The sequence below is a fragment of the Amphibalanus amphitrite genome, unplaced genomic scaffold (genome assembly GCF_019059575.1).
Source record: "Amphibalanus amphitrite isolate SeventyFive unplaced genomic scaffold, NRLGWU_Aamphi_draft 001263F_arrow, whole genome shotgun sequence".
Lineage (NCBI taxonomy): Eukaryota > Metazoa > Arthropoda > Thecostraca > Balanomorpha > Balanidae > Amphibalanus > Amphibalanus amphitrite.
Genome location: NW_024882756.1, coordinates 71,856 through 98,406, shown reverse-complemented (window position 1 = coordinate 98,406; position 26,551 = coordinate 71,856). Strand labels below are relative to the sequence as shown.

General features: G+C 51.7%; 1 protein-coding gene across 4 annotated transcripts in view; it reads left to right on the top strand.

Moving 5' to 3' along the window:
• Positions 1-5,654: 5,654 nt before the first annotated feature.
• Positions 5,655-26,551, top strand: part of LOC122371617 (disheveled-associated activator of morphogenesis 1-like) — a 64,641-nt gene continuing 43,744 nt past the window's right edge. For 3 of the 4 annotated variants that reach the window (XM_043348044.1, XM_043348049.1, XM_043348046.1), the window contains exons 1-2: positions 5,767-6,018; positions 23,606-23,743. In XM_043348044.1, coding sequence (XP_043203979.1) covers positions 23,732-23,743 — 12 coding nt within the window. In that variant the 5' untranslated portion in view covers positions 5,767-6,018; positions 23,606-23,731. Of the gene's footprint in view, positions 6,019-23,605; positions 23,744-26,551 lie in introns of all 4 variants that reach the window. The other variant, XM_043348045.1, reaches the window with a different exon arrangement.

Genomic DNA, 26,551 nt, shown 5'->3' with positions numbered 1-26,551 from the left:
AAGTGGGTGGGGTCGATCGGTCGGTCCGCCGCGCTGGACCCAGCTCTCCCACATCGTTAGCATTCCCTGAGTGTCGCCCGGGCCGACCGGGGAGGGAAGTGAAACGGGGACCGGTCGGCGGTAGCGGCGACCCGCCCCGGCCACCCCGCGGCCCGTGCAGAGGCGCTGGAGCGAACAGCAGTGCCCCGTGGCGACGATCTTGCGCCTTCTCGCTTTTCCTGGGTGGGGTTCATGAGCCTGGGGTCCAGTGAGGTGTGGTGGAGCTATGTTAGGAGGGGCTCCCGATTACCAAATATGGAGTTGAACTAGTTACTAAGACGATACTTTGGCTTGGCAATCTCGTATGCATTCTTGGTCTCATTAATATCAAAATGTAGCGAAATATTCCAACGAACTTGTGCTGACTTATCTCGGAAAGTCGGTCAGTCGTCACGCCCTTTTCCTCCTTTAGCCCAAAACAAAGATATCACCGAGATTCCTATGTAACTTTAAATACCCGGCTGTGCCTACAGCTCACACAAAAACTAGTGGCCTCCACGCCTTCCCACTGTTGCCAAAAGGATTTCTCCCGGTGGTCATTGTCTGTGAGACTTGTTTACTGTTTGCATTCCTAAAGTAACAGGGAACTTGACCACCTTGCTAGGCCAGCTGGGTCAAAAAAGCGACACAATGCCTGGCTGCTCGAGGTGAATGGCACGGTTGGCTTACTGCGGACCTGACCTGGGCTGGATGACAATAAAAAAAAAAAACGTAGGTAGGTATGTGTGTTTGCACAATGCACATGTAAACCATGGACGCACCTCAAAAATGGTAGGTACTATTGATTTCGCTCGTCGTTGGCTGTAGGCAAGTAGGCCTTGTAGATATACGCAGTACGCACGATATCCCGCGAAAGGGCTACTCGTAGTCGACTGCCGACTGTCAGCCACTCGGTCTCAGTCACTTGTCAGAACTCCAGTAGCATGCATGCTACTGCACGATGCGGATGATATGGAAATCGGCTAATGTATCACTCGTCGTGGTCTTGTCCTTGACCAGGTTTTGACCGTTTGGGGTTGATGCAGACTCGTCCTACAGCAGTGATTATAATATGAGTAGTCTTTTCTTGTATGCATTTGCCGTAGATACCTACGAGAACACAATTGTTAGCGGCGTCTGGCTGTGAGCTGATTTATTTCAAAGGTTTACAATTTTAGCCTTACAAAATGTCGTTGCTGGCTTGTGACACGAAGCCAAAAACAATCAAAGTGCTTCATCGGACGAAACTCGATCCTGACGACAGGTGTTGAACCGTTGTCCGTTCCCATCGAATGTAACTTTGAATAAGTATGTGTATTGTGTAGCGGGCGTTTTGCGTTTTTTTTGCGGTGTTTGTGTTTGGCGGCGGGCGGGCGGGCGTTGCGGGTGGATTTGTTTTTTGCGATGTTTGCGGTGTTAAATTTGTTTGCGGTTGGCGGCCGCTTTTTTGTTTCTTTTTTTTTGCGGTGTTTGCTTTTGGCGGCGGGCGGGCGATTTTTAGGCGTTTTCGGTTGGCGGTTAGCGGGCGTGCGACGCGGGCGTTGTTTATTTTTTGCGGTGTTTTTGCGTTTTTTTTTTGCGATTTGTGGCAGGCGTATGATTATTTATTGTTTTTATTTGCGACGTTTGCGTTGGCGTTTCGGGCGTGCGTTTTGTGCGTTTTGCGGTGTTTGCATTTTGCGGCGGGCGGGCGTTTTTTTCGCAATTCAAAGTCCAAACCTTCGGGCCACAGCGCTCCTCGAAAAGCGCTGCCCTCGAGTAACACAAGAAAAAACTTGAAACCTGCAATTTCTATTCATTTAAGGATTTTTTGTTTCTTTTCTGTACTTCCTTTTTCCCTCGCCTTCACACCTTTCCGGTTTTCTTTTAATATACCTATACTGTGTGTTTTTGCGAAAGTCTCATCGTCTTCTGCTATCAACAAAACTTAAATATTGGCGAATGCTTCAACCGATCACCAATTTTTCTACCCCAGCTCGCCACGGTCCGTCCTGACCTCGCGCCCACCACCACATGACCCGTCTCCGGTGTGCACTGGACCGCTGAAATGTGCAACACCACCCAGAACTTCAGCAATGCGTAAAACCAGCTGAGAGTGACCCAACCTCGCTCCAGGCAGGCCGCAATGTCATCCGTGCGGCGGAGCAGCTCTCAGAGTTTCTACTCAAGTGAAACGAATGGTGCCCCAGCCAGCACATGCCTGAGAAACTCCCACTGAAGCTGGGTGGGAGGTGGTGTAGATAGCGCTACAGAGCAAGGTCTTACGTTCAACTTGGGCGGATATGACCATTGCGTGGCTAGCATTGACTGAACTAGCCATCAAAGCATTGACCACCGCCTGGATTATTGATTGGTTTCAGCTATAAATAAAATAGCTAACTCGTAAAAAAATCACGTGAACCCCATGTGAGCCCTGACCCAGCACGGGCAGATGAGTGTAATTGGAGCAGCTCAACGACTCACCACTACTCTGGCTTTTCATCTGCACGAGGCCCATGCTGTGGTCTACGAGTGAATATGCCAAAAGGAAGGTCCAAAAGTGAGCAAGACTACTTGCTTCCTTTGCCAGAATATGCCTAATAACTCGAGATTTTATTTCTAATTTTGGTAAATTCAATTTCTCCATAGGTACAGATAATCGCGTTTTTTTCTCATTTATTTGCGTTCCGAAATTGGATGCCTACGGATAAAGTCCTATATGCATTATGCAGTAAGCGATAAGCGAGCGCGGCTTTAACGGCGCTCCTTTCAAAAGAAGTATATTTGTTTATGTGTAACTCGAGTGGCGTCATCCAGCAGCTTATGAAAGAAGTTTGTTAGTGGCTTGGCTTCCGTGGTTCACAGTTCATGTGAAGTCCATCACTAACAACGTCACCTCGTTTATGTTTGAACTTATGTTTATGGTGTTTTGCATCAACAGAATAAACCATTTTCACTTCTGCCAGCGGTGATTCATTCTTTACACTTCACAGGAAGTGATATTTCCATCGTCGCTGCAGCAAATTACCGTTAACGTTAACACTTAACAGCAAACATGTAGGTATGTACGTACACCTTAACCACATCTTGCAGTCAGTTTGACTTAACGCTGGCTACGTTGATGAATCTCGTGTCCTTCTAGGATATTCAGAGTCAGAATCTCGGGTTCCTCTGTTGAGGACGCTGTTTTAGCTTACTGGACACATTTCCGAGCGGTAAACAGACAGTCGTATGGAGACAAAACAAGCAAACGAAACTTTCAACGAGAGGAATAGGTTATAGCACCACACATGAATTTTTCAGCTTATTTTAGGCAACCGTCAGGTCGAGGTCGGGTCATCTGTAAATCTTCCTTTGTTTCTACATCAAACACTTCCAATTCCATTCCATGCCCGAACTATGAAAAGTTGAGAGACGGAATTTAGCCAGAATTTAATTAGTTATAGGTAGGGGAGAGCGGGGAGAGTTGTATCATGTCCAAGTTGTATCAGGGCGAATTGTGCCAAACTTATCCAATAGATAGCGCTCGTGACACGACCAGCCGACGAGGTTTTCCGGGCGCCATCTTTCCCTGTTCTGTCGTGTGGCTGGGTGGACGCGTCTTTAGGTGAGAGCCGATTTTATGTTTTTTTAATGTCATTCTAAAAAAATGAGTTGCAAGAAAATGTGTGTTTTGGGCATTTAGATGTGCACGAATTTGAAAGATCTCCGTAGCGGTGGTGAGGGTAGGTTCTAAGGCTGCGTTAGTGAAAATGGATTTCTCCAGCTGTCCGCTGATTTTGAGCACGAGGATGTTTTTTCCAAGATGGCGGCGAGGTACATGTTGTATCAGAGCCGGGTGGGGTATGTTGTAACATGTATGTATTGTATGTATGGGTATGTTGCTTTTGATCGCGAAAGCTAAGCCCTGTCTCGCGTTTGTAGGTAGCTAGTCAATACTCGTTCCATTTCGGCACAATGTGTTGGCTTCTTTGCTCTTAACGGGCCACTTTTGCATCTAGTCTGTTGATGTTTCGTTCGTTTCGATGTTTCGTTCGGATTGCATTGACCTAAGTTTGGTCTAATAAAAGTGAAGCCTTTGAGCATATACATTGTATTAACCCCATTTAATGTTGTTGTTATGTTCAAAACCAGTAGCAAGCACACTCCCTGAAACGTGAAATACCTAGTGATACAAATTACCCCACCTTGTGATACAACTCACCCAAGCCATGGGGCAAGTTGTATCAAAAACATTGTTCTATTCGGCAGACCGTAGAAGAAAAACTGGTAGAGGTAGCGGAAAAGTTACTTTGCACAAAAAAGCAGAAGAATCAAGGAAGGAGATAGTATGGAAATAATGAGTTTATCACGGATAGTTACGAGGTTATGGGTCTCGGAGTAAAAACTGATACAACCCACCCCACTCTCCCCTACAGACTTCAAAGTCAAACTCATATGAAGTCGCCAAAGGTCATCACAAACCAGCGATGGCCGATGTGTGGTATAATGTGAAGCATGTTTCGTTTGCTAAATTTCTCCAAATTCAATGGCAATACTGTATCAATACAAGTGAATAACTTTCTAACCAGCTATATGGTTAAATTAGAACTGAATTGGACCAAATATAGGGAAAGTTTAGGTCAGAGTCAGACCAATTTCACGTGCGTGCGCTTGTACCTAACGTTTACCGTGCGATCGTGCGCGTACCTTTCAGCGAAAATAACGGTTGATACTACCCACACAATGCCAAGCTGTCCTTTCAAAGCGAGCGAATCTTCCAAAAGCCTTCTGAGCTGTAAATCCCCTGCGACTCCAACCGTGAGTTCGTTCGCAGAGTTATTGCTTACTGTCGGCCGCTGGAGATCAGGGGTCAGTGTTCTATTGATTCGTCTGGAAACGTCGGCCGAATGTAGCCCTGGTCCACTGAGGACATCGCTCCTGACGAAGAACAGACGGCCGCGCCCGGTGGCCGTATATCGAATTATTCATGACATGGTCAATTGGTCATAACAGTGGTAAGACCTTATATCGAATATGAACGGCAGGTATGAGAAGGGTCGGACAAGTCGATGCTGGAGCAGAGGATCGCGTGGTGTTTGGCGGTGGTCAGCCTCGATTTCGGGTGTATATTTGGAAAAAATCCTTCTCTGCATTTAACCTTGATCCCCTTTTGTAACTTTATTTGACTCTGTCCCTTCAGCATGAATTTGTCAGATAATATAGAGTTAAAGCACACAGGGATGTACAATTGAGGAAAAGTGCAGGAAAGTTAAAGAGAAACTCTTTCGATCATGCAAGACATTTTGAATTAGCTATTGCTGTGTCGAAGCTATCTGAACACTGCTGTATTTTTCTGTTTTCACCGTCCACATGCCTTCACTCGGTCGGTCTTTTCTTTCGCTGTTCCCAGAGTGGAAGTGAATTTGAACTCAATGACAATACAAATTAGGTATTAGTGGCTTACGTCACTCAAATTCTAATGTCATACACATTAAATATATCAGGTGCCTCCATCATTGTTCCCCGCATTTTCTCTAATTAGTGAAAACACTCAGCCATTTCATTAGTCCTAGAATAGTTAGCCGTCAAGTCACGTGCCCTTTGCTCTCGACTTCAATCGCCACATCTCCGCTACAACTTTCCACTGTCAGAGTTCAGAGTGGGGTCGTCTGACCCGACCTGACCCGGCCGGCAGCTGCAGCGGCGGCTGGCCGCTGCGCGCGCCGCTCTGCGCTGAATCCCGGCACCGCTCGGCCGGCGCGGCGGCTGTTCGAGCCTCGGCCCGGCGGGAGACATCAACGCGCCGCGGTGCGGGTGGCAGTGTGTTTGGGAGCTCCGTGACCGGCTGCGACTGAGAGTGTGTGACCTGTGCGCGCGTGTGGTGTGTGAGAGGGACGGGCCGCGTTGGGCTGGACTGTGCCGTGTGTGAGGACCAAGGACGCAGGTCGGACCGGATCGTCGACCGGCCTCAGTCGCTGCCGACAGACCGACAGCGAGGGTATTGATCCTGCCGGGAGCCCCGCAGCGCTCCGAAGCCCGGTGAGTTCCACCCGCGGCTCGGGTGTCAACGCCCGGGGCGGTTCACTCCCCTGAACTGCATGGCTGGCTGTTTCAGCTTCCTGCTAACGAGGTGCTTTTAGATTGTGTGCTACCGTCCCCATACCTCATTACACTGGTGTAAGTTTGCTGGGACCGCATGTAGCCCTACGGCGCTTTATCAGTAGCCTAACGTGATTGAGAGAAAAGTCTACGACCACTGTTTGCACTTTACCAATTGCAATAGGTGAAATCACGTGTGACGTGTGTTGTATGTTCGCTGTGTTCCACAAATCTCCCGCACACCCACACACACCGTCGGTTTCTCGCGCGAAATTAGTGCGGCATGCGCGCCCAAAATAAACGCCCCAGGGGCTTCACGACGCGACGCTGCGCGAGGAGACCGAGCCTCCTCGTCTCCCGGTGCTCTGAAAATAACGTCTCCACAGGAGACATAAACTTTCCGCAGACGCTCTACACAACAATCAAAAACACGTTTGGGGGTAAATATCGTCTCGAGATTTTGCCTGATATCTACTCTTACTGAAACGTGTTTTATGCGACTCGCGATGAATCATCGCTGAAGATCTGCCAATGACCATCTTTGCACCGCTGAAACACGACCAGTATCTCGCCGATCGATTGCATCATGACTCAACCGTACACGTAAAAAAGCTGTTCGTATTACCGAGAGCCATTTATCTCACCGGGCACCGAGTCATGCCGTTTTCTGGAACCGCTGACGTCGGAGCTCTTTGACTCACCGCTCTGACTTCCTCGGAGTTTCCTTCTGGATTTGGTGTCCGTGATCTGGAGATCTCGTCTGCCGTCATTTCTCACCGGTCCCCGCTGACAACCGCGGCATATTACCGCCATTCCTCTGGGAATCTCTGCAGCAGGCCACTCTGACCGGAGAGACACGGTAGAGGCGGCACGTGCCCAGCCATCGACCTCGGCGGCGCCTGGAGCTCATCCCAGCCGCCCCCGCCCCCGCCGCCGCCGCCGCCGGCTGGCGGACCGATCGATGCGGCCCGGATACCAGCTGGCCGGCCGCGCGCGACGCCCCCGCCGGCACCGACGCGACGGTGGCGACGGCCCGAGCCACGCGCTTGGCTCTCCGCGCCCCTTCCCCACAGCCCGTCTCATCCCTGTGCGCGGTGGGCGGGCACGTGTTCCCTGTTTTGATGGTAGCGCCCTGGCAGGAGGTCCCTGATTGTGCCGGAAACTGCAGGCTCGTGGCTCCTATATTGAAGAACTACCCTGGCTCTTGGCTCCCGTGTTGTGACCAAGACGCGTGGACGCTTCCTTTGGACGCCGCGGTCCGTGGCGCATGTTTGTGGCTCGATCGATTGGAGCAAAACTGTGGCTTGGTGCTCATCCAAGCCTGGACGAAGCTCGGCCGCAGCCGACGGCGTGAGAACGACGACGACATAGTCCACGGAGCACCGTATGCGGCGAGCCGGAGGCAGTGTGGCCGCCGCTGCCGCCGCTGCCGGCGGATCGACGCGGTTGGCCGTTTAACGGGAGCCATTGTCCGATACTCTGGGTGCAACGGTGCGCCACGTGCCACAAACACGTAGCACGCGCAACAGGGGGCGTGCCGTGTCCGCGTGACGAGAAGACGTGACGCGTATGCGTCTCACTGCCACGTGAACGTGACGACGTCTCGTGACGTGACGAGTCTTCCACGCAGGCTGGAGGCAATCATCCGGCCGACGCGAGCGGCTGAGCTCTCGATTCATGGCGAGAAAGTGGGCTCCGGCACGCGGTCGGACGGGCGCGGCGGGCCGGGGCTGGGGCTGGGGCTGGGGCTGGTGCTGGAGCTGGAGCCAGTGATCGGCAGCGCTCGTGACCGGCTGAGGACCGTTTCACCAGCACCAGGAGTGAGAGACGCTCGACTAATCACCAGCTATTCATGGCGGTGCGGAGATGAGCTGAGTTCGAGGAATGGCCGACGGGATGTGCTGAATGACGACCTGGGCCTCGTTTCATAAAGCGAGTCCGTAACTTACGCCGTTTTTTGGGCTTGTATTGCAAACGCATGTGAAGCGATAAATTTATTTCCCCTTCTCCCTTCTATTCTTGCTTGCAAGATAAACTATCGCCATCGCTTCACATGCGCTTGCAATACAAGACCAAAAACCGCCGTGAGTTACGGACTCGCTTTATGAAACGAGGCCCTGATGGCCTTTTAGGCTTTAAAGGGACACTCCCACCTTAACATTAGTTTTGAGTTGAGATAGCCAAATTGGTGGCCATGGCCTGCAAATACTGGTTTGGGCACTCACAACATCGAAAAATGCTTTAATTCGAAGATATGGAATTTTAAACTTGCAGTTTTCGGATTCTAAGGGGCTAATGCATTGGAATGCCCCCTTAGAATTTGTGACGTCAGCGGAGATCTAACGATTTTTAAACCTTAGACTAAAACCATCGTTAACACGTGGTGGTATACGCTGCTTTGCGCGCAACGTCTGCCGCACTTTAAGGCTGCCAAATTATTGCTTCCAAATAAAGTCGCTAGTAACAGGGGAGATCCCAAAAAGTAAACAAAAGTAAAAGCCTAATATCTTGAAAACTAGTGAATATTTTTCGGTGAAATTTGGTAGATATTCGTTTTCGCTCTTTCTGAACCAAGGGACATCACTTTCATGCCAATTCATTAACTTTTTTGAAGGTGGGAGGGTCCCTTTAACCGTGGTGATTTCCGAACGTGTCAAGATGAACGGACAAGATGATCGTGAATGTGTTTTTAAAAACCAATCAGTCGGTTGGACAGTGGAGAGCGAGTTTTAATAGTACCGCTGCAGCGAAGTCATAACTCTCGCCATTCAATACATTAAATGATAGCGAAAGCGGTAACCATATTTGGAAGCAAGCGACATGCAATTACAACGCATCTGCATTTGCCGCATCGCATCAGTCATTCGCGAAGGTGATTTCACAGTTCGGTAGCCAGTTTTCAGAGAAACTCGTTCATTTGTTATCTCGGGCTTTTTCATTTTCCTCTAACTTGTCCCGCAATTGGGTCATTTATAAACCTTTTTGTCATTACGGGTGGCTCGCGAGTGCCATCTTTCTTGCTTGGCTGACTGAGTCTGCAAGCTGGTATTACCGGAACAGTGCTGAGCAGCTCGAAAACATCACATAACCAGTCTGGCAAAGCCCGAGCCAGGTCGTTGCCGCGACATCCGTACCCACTTTCAAATGATACGCGCGTTGAGCCCGGTAAACGTATAAGGGTCATGTCGGTGGGGAGCACTGAGCGCAGGACTGGGCAGGGGTTAGTATGCAAAGAATGCTCATGGTGGAGACAACCCACGTTTGGCTCCAGAATACTGCAGAGGCCGGTACCGTCGAAATTTCAATTACATTACATTGTATTCACGGATATTCTGTGACAGTTTGTGACAATTTAGCTTATTTGCCGTTTTTGACGGTTTTTGACAGCTTATGACGGCGGCTGCCCGGAGTGGTGAGGTGGAGATACAGCGGTCCATGCCACGCGGGCTAGAGGGTTACAAGCTCGCACTGTGGGCCACCCACCCACTGACAGCTAATTAATGATTCCCGATCAAAGGCGGGCCGCATCGGCCGGTGACCCAGTAACCGAGTGTGCGGTTCCGCGGTCGGTTTGGGGCGAGTGGGTGACCCTGGGTCAGTTTAGGTCAGGCTGGGTCAGGCTGGGTCAGCTCGGGCGGAGCAGGGGAGGGCGGTCGGGGTCGGGCTGAGCGAGGCGGGACTGACCCAGCTGTTCCCACCATTTACCACGATTAACGGGGGGCCGTGAGAGTCGATAACGTGAAACTGACCGATCGCAGACCCGATCGCTCCGTGGAGATAAACCGATCCATTGATCGCACGATACACAGCATTTGGCACCAGCACTGTCGTTTATCGACATGTCATAGCAATACCAAAGCTTTTTATAGATACTGATCTAGCGATACTGAATGTCAATGTTTTCATCGAAAATAATGTCTGATAATATGAAAAATAATAACCATCTGTGCAGCCCAAACTGATAAGCACAATCAACCTAACTTCACTAAATCTGCACCTAATCTACACCAAATGTGAAGGTACCTGATGGCCCGCGTGAAAACGGCTATAACCAACAACAGAAATGCCAACTAGATATAACCGAAAAGAATCAAATCAATAAGTACCTACTGTATGGGTGCAAATTCCCCATGACTAATCTGAGAACCCCCAAGCCTCAATAGAAAACCAATCAGATACTGTCACATGCAACGATGCATTCACCGGCGCTGCTGCTACCCATTGTAACCAACACCAATTCCGGTATCGATTGCCCCAGTTTGACACAGGACCGATCAATTTCTGTCCACCGTCACAAAGAATCATCGCGAGCGACGCCTGTCGCGTCACCTTGGGGCCTACTTTCGCTTATTGCATGTGCCCGGCTCTGTGGTAGACTTTGTGTCCGCCGCTGACGCCGTTTTCGTCCGTGCTTCTGGGGATTCGCCGGCGGTACAGAAGACCGCAAAGTGGCGGCTCTTTGGAACTGATTAGCATTGTCTAGAGGGGTCGACTGGAGGCCTGGACCCCGGCTGGAAGCCCAGGTCGAGTGGGGCTGTGTGGTAAATTGTCACGCGCCACCGCGTGGCCGGAGCTATTCATGGCTTTCCTGAAGATTTGTCAGGTTTCATTTATTTGATCGGCGCACCCAGGCTATGGACGATAAAGGGCATGCCCGTGTCAGAGGGTCGGCATTCCAGCGTATCCTCAAATGGCCCCACTGTGAAACGTGAACGGCATTTTTCTGTGGGCTACGATGGTTCTCTCCGAGCTTTTTTGCTCCCGTAACGGTGTCTCCAGAGATCAGAGGAACACCCATGCGGCTTCTAGAAACCAAAGTAACACCTCCTTTTCTGAGAGTGTGGACTGGTTACGCGGAGCCATAAACTTATGATTCATTTGGGTGTGGCTAATGAGACCGTGATTAAGCTAAATAATGTGTCGGGCAGTAGCTGCGGTAGCGACTCCGGACGGCAGCGGCATTCTCAGTCCTTTCCTGATCACCCAGCGAGTCTTTGTGCCTGCCGCAGCGGAAGTGGCTGACTATTAACCACCCATTCGACATTCCCCGTCCGGATTACTATCTACCCCGGGGCAAGACCTTAGACCCGCAGAATGCGGGAGCTGCAGTCTTGATCACCTATTCACCCCTTCCTTACCCCGCGGCACAGTCCTGATCACCCCTCAGGGCTCAGGTGGTAAACGAAGACCACCATGCTGTCGCTGAGGCCGTGCAGTAGGCCTGAAAAAGGTGACGCATCGAAACTTTAAATGAGTTGGGGCAAAAGCGGAGAGAAGAACAGAGCAAAATTAAGTGTCACGGGAGAAGTGAGCGGACGACTCCATTCAAGGATAGATTAGCGTGATGACCAGGAGAGAGATGCAATGTTTACGGCGATAAGGCCTGATAATGGTTGACTGCTGCCAGCTATATCAGCATCGGTCACGGTTAGTGATCACAGGCTTCGACGAGCCGAGGAGAGATCTCCTTATCTCCAGCCAGTTTACAAGCCGTCTGCCTCTGTTATAGCAGCGCCGTGGAGCACGATCCATCTAAACACACCGATATCGTGGGTTTCTGTCGATACCGTTTGTTCCTTTCGTAATGACGCGTCGTCACGAATACAAAACTCGTCTTTTTCGTGACCCGTGCCGCCGGCGTGATGCCACCACCCCTTGAGACAGCACGCCATTGTGTTACGGGACCTGCCGAGTGACTGGCCCGTGACGAACGTGACGAAAAAAGGCGACCTCCGTGACAGACGTGACGCATCACGAATGTCGGAACCGCTGCCATATGGTGTTCCTGTCGCATTAGCAGCGAGTTGGGCGGATGAAAAATGGAAGACCATGACAGAACACCTACCACTCTTTCTCCATGCCTATGGATCGCCGCCCGCCATCATAATGTGTCATCTAACCTTCAGTGATCCACCGCCTGCCTTCCGCCGTAGACCGTTTCTCATCTACGTTAGCTCCCAACGTCCACCGTCCGCCACGTGCCTCCCTCCCTCTCCATCCCTCCCACCCACCGTCCGTCCACCGTCCACCGTACATCTAATTCTACAACCACCCGTCTCCATGCGTCCACCCCCGTCGTCCAGCCACCCACCTCCTCGCATACCTCCAGTCGTCGCAGCAAACAACTCGTTTCCCGAATATAGGCCAGTGACCAGGTGAGCAGGTGGGTCCAGTGCGGACAGTGCGGTACCTGTCCACACGACCGGTCCGACGACCGCTGACGGGCGACAGACTGCGCCGACGACACACCCAGACACACAAACACGCGGCGCAGACAGACATACAGACACACAGAGCGTGGGAGGGTCGGCTGCGGCACCCGTGCCGGCGCCTCTGGTAGTCGATCCAGTCGTCGGACGGGCTTATACTGTTCACCGGATTGTCAACTTTCAGCAGCAAACAGGGCAGCCGGTCCGGTTCGGCTGGAATTTGTCAGCTTTCGATGGCGACCCAGTGAACTGTCGGGATGGCAGGTCACCAGACTGGGGCTGGATGAGATAGCGTCGCGCTGCCGGTTTGAATGCCGGTGATAGGGATACCTGATTGAGGTGGCGTGTGCGCAGTGCGGTGCCCAGCTCACGGCAGGTGCGTCGTGTGGTATCGAGCCGCCCTGACCGGTTATTTCTGAAGGTCAACCGGTGACCGGCAACCGGTGACCGTTGCTTTTGTCTATATACAACATCCTTCCACCCGCAACTCCGAAATAATCCAACTTTAGCGTTCCTTGTCCTCCAACCATGCTCAAATTACAAACATGAATTAGTCCAAGACTAAATTCAAACATGCATTTCTTCGGCGAAATCCTTTGTAGACGTTTGTGTCCGGATCCCGCTGGGTAAAAATACAGCTCACTCGCTCCGGGCGAGTTTTCTCATGGCGGCATTTTTCACAGCCGTGAAGAATTGATGGGGGATTCACGAGCAATTGCAGCTGTGGGTTTCAACCAGTCGTCGCTGCAGTGCAGCCAGCGGCTCCTGCCGCGGCGGCTGGCCTTCGGGAAGCGTCCGAGCGGGTCTTTATCGGTCCATCTGTGGCGGCCGCACGGGGAAAACGGGCCGCGCTGCCCCCACACCGGCCGTCGGCACGTCACCGGTGGCCTGTGATGGCGGTGTGACGTCACCGCGTCATCGGCGGCTCACCGGACTGCACTGAGGGACCTTGCGGCCCACCGAACTGCACTGAGGAACCTGGCGGCTCACCGGACTGCACTGAGGAACCTGGCGGCTCACTGGACTGCATTGAGGGACCCGGTGGCCCACCGGACTGCAGAGAGGGACTGGCGGCTCACTGGACTGCACTGAGGGACCCGGCGGGTCGGGAGCTGCGGCAGAAACAGCAACGCAGGAGCGGGGAGGTGGGCGGGACCTGCTAGAAATCATAGAGAAGGGATGGAGGGATACTGAAGGAGAAGACGGTGTTGAATGAAGGAAAAAGAGGAAAAACTAGGGCAAGAGGGACGATATGAAAAGATAGATATGCTCGTCGAAAGTGAAAATAGAGGAGAAAGAGAGAAAGAAAGGGATAAAGCACCTTCAGCGACAGCGACCCTATGAGCACCTGCAGATGAATCGAATAAGTGGGTATCACAGTCACGTAGGATCTGTCGTTCTGGAGTCAGAGCAACACGGCCGCGTGGACTCGCATGGACAGTCAGACGGGCAGACGCACTCAGCCGGGCTCCTCTCCAGCCGGTCGGAACGAGAGCTCCGTCCGCCGTCCGGCTCACAGACCGGGACTGATGACGGATGCCGCGCGGCCGGTCGGTACTGGGCCACTGGGCTGTCCTGGCGCCGCGGCCATATCGAGAACAATCAGATATCTGGTGATGGAATGAGGCCCGACCGCCGCCGGCCACGGTCGAGCGGCCGCCACGAGAGCGGCCTGAATGGTGCCGGCTGGCTGTTTGTTTGTTTGTTTGGAGATTGTTGTCGGAACTGAAGGAGCTCGTCAGGAGCTGGAGCCCATCTGGCTCTGGATTGAGACTTGGGTTTATTAGATTCGATACGTTTTAGAAGGTTGCTTTGATCCAGCGACCTGTGAAAGAAGAGCTTCGCACACTTTGCTTGCTATCTGTGAATGTTGAACTATGCTTGTAAGCTGCTGTAAGCTATCTATGCTTACTATCAGTTAGTAAGATGTTTATTTTCTCTTTGTTTAGTGTCTTTGCTGGAGAACTTTTCACTTGAGGCATCGATGCGGCTATATTTCTGAAAGGCATTTTCAATGATGACTGATGTCAGGCCACAGCTGACCCAAATGCGCGCTGTTTTCGCCTTAATAGAACTGGAAGTCGCAATGTGTGTACAGCACTCTGTGTACAGCCGGACTCTGTGTTAAACCCAGCGGTGACGGTCATGAATGCCGCAATATGACGCCTAGTTTCTAATCTCATAAATGATGAGCGGGTGTCGGCCGATTTCTAATCAAATGCAGCTCCCACAAAGCACCTGCGCAGCTTGTCCATTACCAGTGAAGCTTGTTGGCCGCCCGCCTAACGAAGGCCTTTTCAGAGACCCGACCACCGTGACCCATGTATTGTTAGCGGAGGCATTCAGTAGCTTCACGCCTCACACTGGTCTTGGTCCCCCCCCTCTCTCTCTCTCTCTCTCTCTCTCTCTCTCTCTCTCTCTCTCTCTCTCTCTCTCTCTCTCTCTCTCTCTATCTCTCTCTCTCTCTCCCTCTCTCTCTCTCTCTCTCTCTCTCTCTCTCTCTCTCTCTCTCTCTCTCTCTCTCTCTCTCTCTCTCTCTCTCTCTCTCTCTCTCTCTCTCTCTCTCTCCTTACCTGCCTCACTTCCGCCCAAGTCCGCCACGGATGCCCTGATCGCCCAACAATATTGCGCCGTTCACCGCTCGACTAGAAAGCTTTTGGGTGCGAGCGACTCTGTGGCGGGGTCGAGAAATCTGACCCAACGACCTGCCTCCGCCGACCGAAGGACCCCACCCGCCGCCGCCGCCGCGCCCGCCGCCCACGGTGCGTCTCATCACATATGCACTCGGAAGGAGGTCACTAGAAACCTGGCCGCGGGGCGGCGGCGTCCGGCGGTGAGCAGCGGAGAGGAAGACGGTCCACCAGACAGGAACAATCTGCGACCGAGACGGAGCTCCAGCCGAGACACAGCGGGACCCGACAGAGACAAGGGGAGATCAGGGGAGGTATGACGGGGACACGGGCCGCTCCGTGGATCGCTGCGGGCTGTCCCTGCCGAGTCACCGTGTTTGCGAGACGGCCGAGCGGCCGAACGGGAAGGTAGAAGGTTGGACGATGGCGAGGTTGAGTATCTGAGAGAAGCTATATCATCTTGGATGACCACGCGAGTCAGTGACACCGCAATCGAAGATCCTTTTAACGACCTTCGACTGACCTCTGTCCGACCGCCGTGACCTCCCAATGACCGCTGATAACCGATGATGACCGCTGATAGGCTGGGATCGACCGCCAGTCGGCTCCCCGTGGCCCTCCGAACCGGAGATTTGGATTAAACCGCGACCAATGGCTCTGGCGGGCAGACGGATGCTGACTGATTACCGAATGGTGACCTGTCGACATGTGGATTATTGAATACCACAGCTTCGTCGGCTGGGTCAGTGGGCGCAGGTGTGACCTCTTGGGTCAGGTCGGGAGAGAAGGCGGTCGGTAACTGGTGACCTCATCTGCTCAGGATAGACTGAAGGAATAGAGAAACACCTAACATTTTCTAGCGGCTGCGCAAATCTTGATTGGCGTCTTTTTCTCTTCATCCGTACTCGATTACCGAGGCATTAATTAACGGCAGGAATGTGACGATCATCTCATCAATTGTTTGCAAGTCAGCCGCACCGCCATCCGTTCTTTCTGGACCATGGCCACAGTGCCGGCGGAAGCGGCAGACCGTGCACGCCAGCCGGCCGAGCCTCCGGCGGAGTCCAAACAGACGAACCGGCGCTGCTGACTGCAGACGAGGTGCGCTCAGACCCGGCGCTGGCTCCGGCCGCATTCCTTCCTTCCTGCCGGGCCGGGCCGGGCCGGACCGGGTCTTCCTACCGGCCCCGCTCGAGTGCACGGCCGCCGCCTGCCGAGCGTGAGGGCCGCGTCACCCGCCGTGCCTCCTTCCTGTTGACAATGACCGGCCGATGCGCGACAAGGTCACGACGGTGTTCATAATCTACCGCTGAGGTCGATGATGAAAAACTGCGTTCAATTGGATTTCAGTCATTTGTCTGTGACTGACGACCTCGGGGAGGGAGCAATCCTTTGTGCGTTCCTTCCCACCGGGCATTATTTGGAGACATTCAAATTGCGGATCTTTCCCACCATTGAGTTGGCTCAATGGTTGTATCGGCAATCTGACACGCTATTCGCATTAGTCGCCGCTCGTATACCGGTATTGTCGTGTGATCACGCGTGAGAGCGAAGAGCGTGCGTGCGTCGGCGTCGCGCGTGCCTGTGTGTCTGTGTGTGTGGGTATAATGTGTGTGATGTAACGGCTCGCCGCCGCCGGCCCTGCCGCTGACCCGGTCGTGACCCCGCCAGTGACCTCGGCGGTGACCCCGCGCTGACCCTACACCCGTTCTGCGCACCCGGCGGCGCCGGAGAACGAGAGCATAGGTCACGACCCGGTGGTAGCTGTGAGAGACGAGCTTTGCTGCTCCGTGACTGCCTTGTTCCGCCGGACTTCGTCTCTTCGCTGTGTCCGAGCAGTCTTTTCGCCTTCTGTTCTTCGCGCCTTCTCGCTTCTTGCCGCTCGCAGTTCGGTCGAGGTGCCGAGAACGCGGCAGCGCCGTGCTGGCTCGAATCAGCCGAGAGTCTGAGCGTTTGTTAACCTGCATAGTGCCAGTGAACTCGAAGCGCTCGGCACGCGCCGCATTTGTGGCCGGCGCGCCGGATTCAGGGCTGGCAGGAGCCGGCGCCGGAGCAGCCACAGTGTCGAGGCCGGACTGCAGGCGGCGGAGCGGGACTGACGAGATGACGGGCAGACGGGACAGAAGGGAGGACGGGATGGACGGGAGAGACGAGATGGGTGGGAAGACGGAATGACAGACAAGCGAAACAGACGGTTATCACAGGATGCACCGGATAAACGGGAAGGAGGGGATGCATCAGGTGGACTAACACTAGACAGAGAAAAGAAGTTGGGACAGACGAGACGTTGATACAACCTTGCAGAGAAGTGTGCGGTCACACGCGTGGCCCATGACTCACCGTCTCAGGGGGCGGATGACAGACTACCGACTTCCGAGCTGCACCCTCGCTCACAGCTCCGACGGGGCGCGGCGAGGCGTGGACGATCTTGGCGCAAATCTGCGATCCTCTGAGCGGCCATGAAGGACACACTGGTGAAGGCCCGTGCAGCGTCACGTCACGAGCAGGGTTGTATACGACTCAGAGTTGAATCATGAATCGACTCAAGAATCAGTCGTTTTTCTTCGAGTCATGAGTTGAGTCGAATCAAATAATTTGAAAGCTTAATGAATCATGAGTCGAGTCGATTCACATATGCATAGGCCACTTGAGTCAGAGTTTGAGTCGATTCAAGGTAACGCGAGTCACATTTTGAATCGATTCAAGGAACTTGTCACAGTCTGCTCCAGCCACCAGGTAAGATAAACTTATTTTTAAAGTCATGAAACTGCTTGTGAAGTAGTGAGCACCTTTTATGTTTTGGCTGGCATCAGCTACCTATTATGATTATATTCAACTTTGGCAAGTCAGCATTGCAATTGCCTCAGCCTGTATTTAACTATACCTATATGCAATCACTACATCTGTGGACTGTTACTGAAATACTCACAAGTCACATTGGGTTGGCTTTGTGAGTGCTAGTAATGGACACTAACAAGTATGAGATAGATACCAGTTAACAATTGAAATAAAACCTTAAATAATTGTCTATCAAAGTTGTCTAGAAAGACCATCAATAACCCTCACATTTTTCTTTTCCGATGGTTCACAATTGCTAATTCGTGGTCGCGCATGACGTCGCAAATAACTATTCGTAAACAAGATGAAAAATGAAGTTTTTATTTAATTCAAGCTGATAAATGAATAGGAACAGATTGAAAACGATATGAGAACTTGATCTTTTTAGCCAGAAAATTATAAAATGATACCTAAAAGTTAAGAAAAAATATAACATGATTTGGTTTTAAATTAAAATTGTATGACGTCATTAACGTGGACAAATGTTTCTCGAGCTTGCATAGATAAGAGTAATATTTGTAAGTTATTAGCAATTTCTGTCGACAATCATATTTGCTGCCATATCCCAAACGTAAAGGAAAAGCAAAAAATCGTAGCGGCGCTACCATAGCTAAAAAAACGCTACCATAACGCAAATCAACTGGAAAGTGACGTTTTATTTTACTTTGTTATTTATAATTATCGCAAACGTCCATTTTTAGGCTTGGTGTTGTATTTTTCTGCTAAATTTAATAAAAATTGGTTTGTTTATTTTGAGTTTAATTAGTTATGACAAGCTAAAGCTAAGGTTAAGATAATTGACGTCATGTGTTTATACCTTTAAAAAGTAAACCACACTACATTATTGGATTATGCCCTAAACCTTGTCCTGGTAAATTCTCAAGGCCGCAAGGCAACAGGGCATGAACAAAATGTTTTTTCTTTGCATTTTGAGATTCTAATTAGCCTTACATTTGGCTTCGTATTTGTCATATATTAAAGGCTTCATATTTGCATTCTTATTCAGAAATCAATACTGTGCTGGCTTGCAGCTGGCACGTAGTTAGGTACATATTGATTTGCTGCTGACATTTTTATTTACATTATAGCATAGGCGGCGGAACGGGGGGGGCACCGGGGCACCGTGCCCCCCCTTGGATTCTGCAAGGGGGGCACCAATAGCAAGGTGCCCCCCCTTAAATTTGATGTATTAGTACCAGGGGCGGATTCGGGAAAACTCGGGAAATTCGGGAAAGGGGAGGTTCATGAATCGAAGTGGTGCCCCTACCTAGTACCTATGCCCAAAATTAAAACCTCAACGGATTTCGCCCACTTAATTTTGGTGGTGCCCTATTTTCAGTTTTTTTTTTTTTGCTTTATTTTTGGTTAGTCATGTGATGACTGGTGCCCCTGCTAAGCCGCTGGTGCCCCTGGAAAGACTGTGGTACCTACCTACCCTGCCCCCTGACAAGCCTACGGTGGGCCCTGACATGACTTAGGTGCCCATGGGCCCTGACAGGCCCGTGGTGCCCCTGACAGGCCTGTGGTGTCCTTGCTAGGCATGTGGTGTCCCTGGGCCTTGGCAGGTTTGTGGTGCCCCTGTTAGAACGTAGGTGCCCTTGACAGGTTTGTGGTGCCTCTGACAATCCTAAATTGCCAACGACAGGCTTGTGGTGCCCTTGACAGGCCCATGGTGCCCTTGAGAAGCCGGTGGTTCCCCTGCGAAGCCGATAGTGTCCCTGACAGGCCTCTGGTGCCCCTGGCAGGTCTGTGGTGCCCCTGGAAGACCTGTAGTGCTTTTGCTAGGCCGATGGTGCTCCTGACAGGCCTGTGGTGCCACTGACAGGCCCGTGGTGCCCCTGCTAGGCCTTTGGCACCCCTGGCGGGCCTGTGGTGCCCCTGTCGGCTGTCAGGCCTGTGGTGCTCCTGGCAGGCATGTGGTGACCCCAGGCCCTAAGTCATGACACATGTGACCTCCACCCTGGGATTCGCCACTGATTAGTACTGCGATGGCTTCTTGGGAATTATACATGTAGGATAAATGGAATTTATCAAACGACAATAAGGAAGAGACAAACACATAGGTACTTGAGGATCAGCTTAAAGTTAACCACACATACGGGCAGGGGTGTAATTTTCCTAAAATGATTGTGGGTGCCCAGCTGTAGGGGCGCCCGGCGCCAGGCCGTTTTGGGGCGCGATAGATATTCTTTATGTGGGAGCCTAAATTAACACCGAATTTGATAACATTGCTAGCCGAATGGCGCTTCAAGTGACGTGTCTGACTAAGCAAATACACGCTTAAAAGTGGAAACTGACCGGAAGGACGTAAAAAATATGTAGAGAGGCGCCATCCAGTAGGAGGGGCACCAAATGTGGAGGCGCCAGACGGTTACGACTTACGAGGGCGCCGTGAGACGATGAAAAGGGCGCCATTCTCTTAGGAGGGCGCCGAGTGATTGAAAACGCTATGTGGTCTAGGGGCGCTAAGAGGCCAGAAGGGCGCCGCACAGTCAGTAGTGCTACGTTGGTGGGGACGTGGGGGCGCCAGATGGTTACGAGGGCGCCTTGAGATCATGAAAAGGGCGCCATTCTCGTAAAAGGGTGCCGAGTGATTGAAAACGCTATATGTGGTTCAGGGGCGCTGAGAGGCCAGAAGGGCGCCGAATAGTCGAGGGATGCACGGTGAACAGAGACCTAAGGACGCGAGACGGTCAGGAGGGCGCCGTTAGACCATGAGAATGGCGCGGTGCTGTCAAAAGTGCGCCATTCTCCCAGAAGGGCGCCGAGTGATGATTAAAAACGCTATCCATGCTCGGGGTTACATGAGCAGAGTTAATACGCATTACAAACGGACTACAATGGTGAGCGAATAGGAAAATCCGTTCCTGATACGCATTTACTTGCTCATGTAACCCCGGTACATGAACGCGAGACGGTTAGGAGGACGCCGTTAGAGCATGCGAAGGGCACCGTGCTCTCGAAAGGACGCTTGCAGCCTTGTAAAAGACTTGTGGGTGCTTTTTCATCATTGTGGGGGCATAATTCAGGATTGTGGGTGCATATGCCCCCACAAAGAGATATAAAATTAGGTACACCCCTGCATACGGGGGTGAACTGCAATTTTCGTTTAGTAAAAAAAAAAATCATCGTGTCAGGGCTGTGACGAAAAATAAGTGGCCTAAATCCGATGAGAAAACAGGATTTGGGGGTACCCTAGGTTTGGCTCCTTGAGCCATGGTGCCCCCCCTTGTCTCAAATCGTTCCGCCGCCTATGCATTATAGGTATGCAAAGTGTGTTATGTGGTTTCAATAATAATAGCAACATGTTTTTCTTTATTTTTATTTCATACATAAATAAAATGGTTAATGTTAGCTTTTTTAAAATATCTACATGTATATAGTTCACTAGTTGTCAGGAATTACATATGCAGTATGCACCCATGAATGTATTTCACTACTTAGTAAAGCAAGCGTCACACCATAGGTGTAGCAATGTATGTCTTTGGTGAAGGATACCTTTCACCAAAGTTTTAGATTGGTGAAGGATCCTTCACCAATCTTGAGCAAGGCAGGTGAGGGTCTTCACTCTTCACCAATGCTAGAACGACTGGGTTCGACGGTCGATCTAATGTTAAAAAAGAAAAGCAATGCCGAATGGGATGAACAAAAAGGCTAAAACGGCAACAGGTACCCAATTACTCCATCCTTTCAGTTATGAAGTGTTATGCCCACCTTCTTCACAATTCACGCCATTTAATAAACCAGTATAACGCCTTTTGGGGCGACTAACGGAGCGAGCGAGAGGGTGAGCTTTGCACGTGCGAAATTTCGACGGGGTACCTCCAGCTGACTTGTGCACGGCACCCTACTAACCGGTCTCTAGCGATGTGCCAAATTTGAGCACAATCGGCCCAGTCGTTCTCGAGATCTGGAAGCGGCACCCTACACGTGCGCACGTGCAAAATGGGTCCCAACTGACTTTTGCACGGCACCCTACTAACCGGTCCCTACCTGTGTACCAAATTTGAGCGCCATCGGTCCAGCCAATCTCAAGATCTGGAATCGACCCCTGCACGTGCGCACGTGCAGCAGCACCCCAACTCTGGCACATGGATATGCATTGCCTAGTGGGTGCCTACCTACATGCCAACTTTCAGCGCAATCGGCCAAGTAGTTACCGAGATATTGCAACAATTACAAAAGTGACACCTCTTCGTTTTGCATGTGGCACGTGCATAAGGGGTCACCCACATGCATCGGGAATAGTCCAATACTTGGTAGAAGGAATGAAGCTACCCTACAAAAATTACCGCGTGTAAATCGGTCAAGTGGTTGCTGAGATATAAGCGTCGCAGAATCGTGACCACGGCCGGCCGGCCGGCCGGTCGGCCGGCCGCTCATACTCAGAAATTTCCGTCTAAGGAAAGACTACGCTCGCTTCGCTCGCTCCGTAATGATAGGTAAAGTCGAAAACTGTATTGAGGCTGGTAAACGTGTAAATGTGTCTCAGTATGTAAATGCCGTGAATATCAAAATATATTGGCTTGTTTTTACTCGTGGGAAAGTTGTAAGACTTTGGTCACGAAAAAAGAGCAGTGGAGCATACCTTTAGGTTCCAAAGGTATGCTTTGATAGTGGATACCTTTGGTAGGTATCCAAAGGTATGCTTGGATACCTAAAAATTCAATTTTAGGCATGTACTGAAAAGTTGGCGTTAATTAGATGATAATGGCGTGAGACATTTGCGAGAAAAAACATGAGTTGGCGAAATTTCCCCCCCCCCCCCCCTCCACTGCGGTAAGGTCCTACACCTTCTCCGAAGGTTTAGGTGACTTCTCCGAAGGTTCAGGTGACATCCTTCACCAATATTTTTGGCGCTCCTACACCCATGCGTCACACTTCTTTTTGCAACAAAGGAGAGGCTCTGTAGGTTAGGTTTTAGGTTTTAGGTGGTAGATTGTAGGTTGTGTTAGGTTATGCCAGGTTTGATTAGGTTTGGTTTGGTTTGGGTTGATTAGAAAGCATCTCTGGGTACAGCGCCTCTCCATGGTTGCAGAAATAAGTGTGACGCCTGCTTTACGACTACCTGTATTTCTTGGGTTTGCACAAACATTTTATGTTGAATAATTTGATGAGTCTGTCCAATGAGTTGAGTCAGAATTGAGTCATGAGTCGATTCAAATTATTTAACAGAACCCTTGAGTCATGAGTTGAATCGAATCGTTAAACTGAAAATATGTTTGAATCATGAGTCGAATTGATTCATATATTTCTTGTCATGTTTGAGTCAAGAGTTGAATCGAATCATTTCAATTAAAGTTTTTGGAATCATGAGTCGAGTCGAATCAGTTTTAGGAAACTCTCTTCTGAATCGACTCACCAAAAATTTGAGTCGTATACAACCCTGGTCACGAGACATGTGGATGGATGGTCACAAAGCTGGGGGGTCACAAGACGAGCGTCAAAAGGCTGAATGCGAGTTTCACCGCCGAGCAGGGTCTCTTTGCGACCCCGGGGCCGTGGGGTCGGGTGAGTTGTGACCCAACGACGCGACTTTCTGCGATGGTGTGGGAGCGAGTAGGTATAGGGCTAACCCGTGCTTACACTTCCTCAGGCGCCGGTTCGAAAGTGTCGTTGGACGGAACTCAGTGATCACCGTTTTTGTAGTGAAACCAGCATCCACAGAAGTCTATTGGACGAATTAATTTTCGCCAAAATAGGCTTTCAGTGCTGGCTGAATTATTGTGAAGTCATGACAGCGGAAGGCGACGACTCAAAAGAGTTTCTACACGCATCTCGGAGTCATGTCATGCGCTATTGGTCTGACGACCTCACGATCGTAACATGCCCCTTTCTCTTTCGTTGCAGGTTTTGAGAAGTGAACGCGAACTTTCGTTCGAGAAGTGTAAACAGAAGTGCTATGGGAGCTGCATTGTGATCGAGAGTCTCGTAATCGCCCTGCGGTGAACTGCCGCCTGGCGGTGACACGCCGAAATGATGACAGAGGTAAGTGACGTCACTGGCCACCAGTCATCGTGTGATGATGACAGACGGCCGCTGCCGGTTAATGCTGGACAAACACGACACCGAGCGCTTAGAGCATGCTTGTTGTGGACGTGATGTTCCATATGGCTGGTGAAACCCAAATGCCACTCTCAGAGTCTCGTCTCCAGTGTTTTGTGGCAGATCATTCGCTGCTTGGAACATAAGCGACCTGTGACGACAGTTATGCCTAAACATTATGAATGTGTCATTTCATAGCATGCCTAAGTGTTGATTTAAAATTGTTCACGCCTATGGCTCTCTCGTAAGCGATGTCGTGCTCATTTAAATATCGCATCATGAGCCGCCAATAAATAACGTACTCCACCTTTTGCACTGTGCCTTGGAGCAAATCAGACCACATGCATCCTCACAAGCTGCGCAGTTCGGTGGGCGACGCCAATCTCTCCCTCCTGCAATAACTCGCAGCGGCACAGCTTTCACTAGCCGGGATCGCAGCACGCAGCCACTGCCGGCGGCGCGCTTCCCAGCCTTTGTCTTCCGTGCGCCTGTTCGCTGTTGGCCTGGCGCACGCTGTCTTTGGGAACGGCCGCGTCTCTGTGGCGTCTGCTGTGCCCCCGGCTGTGTGCCAGCGGCGCCGCAGGCACGTGCTGCCCGGTCCCTGCTGCACGCTCCCTGGGGAGCGGCTTCGTTCGTAAACGGTGGTGCAAGCTAGTTTGTGCGGGTTACTAACTACCTCCGACTGCAGGCTGATTGTAAATGGCAGTGGAGCTTGTGTACGACGATTTGGACGATTGAATGGGTTTCGATCAGTATTTCCAGTTGTGACTATGTGTCTTTCTGTAGCAGCTGAAGAACATTCGAACACGTCTTTACCAGCGCGTCTCTGCAATTAATTGAATCGTTTTTGCATCGCTTTAGCTCGCTCTAGCTCTCCCAGCATCGATCTTACAATTTCTATCCCCACTGGGCGGTGCCGAAGACTCGTTTGGTCAGCGCCCCGCGCCGGCTCTTTATCTCAGATCGACTGCACGCGGCGGACCGTCACAAAGAGAGTCCGGAGCGGCGCAGTCCGGCCGGCACCGAGCCGACGCGCTCCGTTCGACCGGCGCGGTCCAGCTCCGTTCGACCGGCGCGGTCCAGCTCCGTTCGACCGGCACGTCGCGTGGCCGAAGCCCGGATCGAACTCGGTCGTCACGATGGGCTGCCGGCCCAGGTGGCTGCGCTGGGATTGGTCGCTGCGGCGGTATCGCGCGTTCGATGCTCTCATTGATGAAGAGATTGTACACCACCGATGGTTTTCTTTGCTCTTCGGTTTGGGGTTGTGATGGAGGTGAACGGGACGGGTTTGATACGGCTGGTATAAATCGGGTGCATTATCTGGCGGACATCACGCTATTGGGCCGCCATGGCGTCACTCCCTGACGGCAATGGTAGATGAGTGCCTCCGCCCACTTCACTGAATTGTTTGGCCGCCGTGACCCGTGTCTAAGCTGACCTGGATTCAGTTTAAATGCGCATAGCCAGTCGCTTAGAAGCATAACTGAATTAATTGGCAATTACTTCCTGCTCGAAGGCGGCCGTGGAGCCGGGCGGCGCGTGCCTCACCCCAGAGCCGCCCCGCCCTCGCACAGTGCTGGCAGGTGGCAGTAACGACCGTCAGGCCAAGTGCTGGTCTGGTAAACCATCAACCGCACACCGTCGCCGCTTCCCGTAGCGTCTGCCGAGGCCGCCCGACCTGACCTGACCGGGCCGGAGTGACGGACGGTGGGAACGGTCTGACCGTGGCCGCGGAGCACCCGGCACCGTCACGGTTTGGCGGCGTGACGTGTGACGGCTGCCACCGAGCGGCCCACTTTGGTCGCGGACGGCGAGCGCAGACCGATCGTGGGAGGAGCGGTCGTGCCTGGGTGGGCAAATGGTGGCCACTGCAGCTGATGTACCGCAATGTTCCGGTACGCTTACAGGGGCGGAGACCAGCCGTAAAAATGTTCGAGATAGCAAGAAAGTTGATTGCGAGTTTTCTTCAACTAGTGAACGTAATCAAATCCTGGTTACCTTCCACCGTATGGAATCCGGCATGATTCTCTGCATCTAGCCGTACTGAGCTTGTTATCTGGTCGCGATTTCGCTCGACTTGGTTCGGTTTCTTCCTGCCAGGCTTTCCAAGCTTTCCTCGATGTATCTGTCTATAAGCGTGCAGCGCACCTGTCGTTTGGTCCCCTAAAAGGCGAACCCTGTAACTCAGGTGTACTGAATGCACCAACTCTTTCCTATACACCATATGGTACTGCCTAGTGCCTAGAGTCACTCGTAGTTTCTTTCGCAGCCTGCTCAGAGCCGGTGAACCCTGACACATCTGCATATTTTCCTTCTCTCTGGCCACGCTCCACCTGCCACAACCACTCTGCTAATCTCTTCTCAATTCTCGTATACCTGCTCATTCGTTCTGCCTCGTTTGCCAGTTCCTGCTGGTTATACCTAGGCTTTCGTTGGGATCTCCTCTCCTCTCCTCTCCTCTCCTCTCCTCTCCTCTCCTCTCCTCTCCTCTCCTCTCCTCTCCTCTCCTCTCCTCTCCTCTCCTCTCCTCTCCTCTCCTCTCCTCTCCTCTCCTCTCCTCTCCTCTCCTCTCCTCTCCTCTCCTCTCCTCTCCTCTCCTCTCCTCTCCTCTCCTCTCCTCTCTTCTCCTCTCTTTTCCTCTCTTTTCCTCTCCTCTCCTCTCTTCTCCTCTCCTCTCCTCTCCTCTCCTCTCCTCTCCTCTCCTCTCCTCTCCTCTCCTCTCCTCTCCTCTCCTCTCCTCTCCTCTCCTCT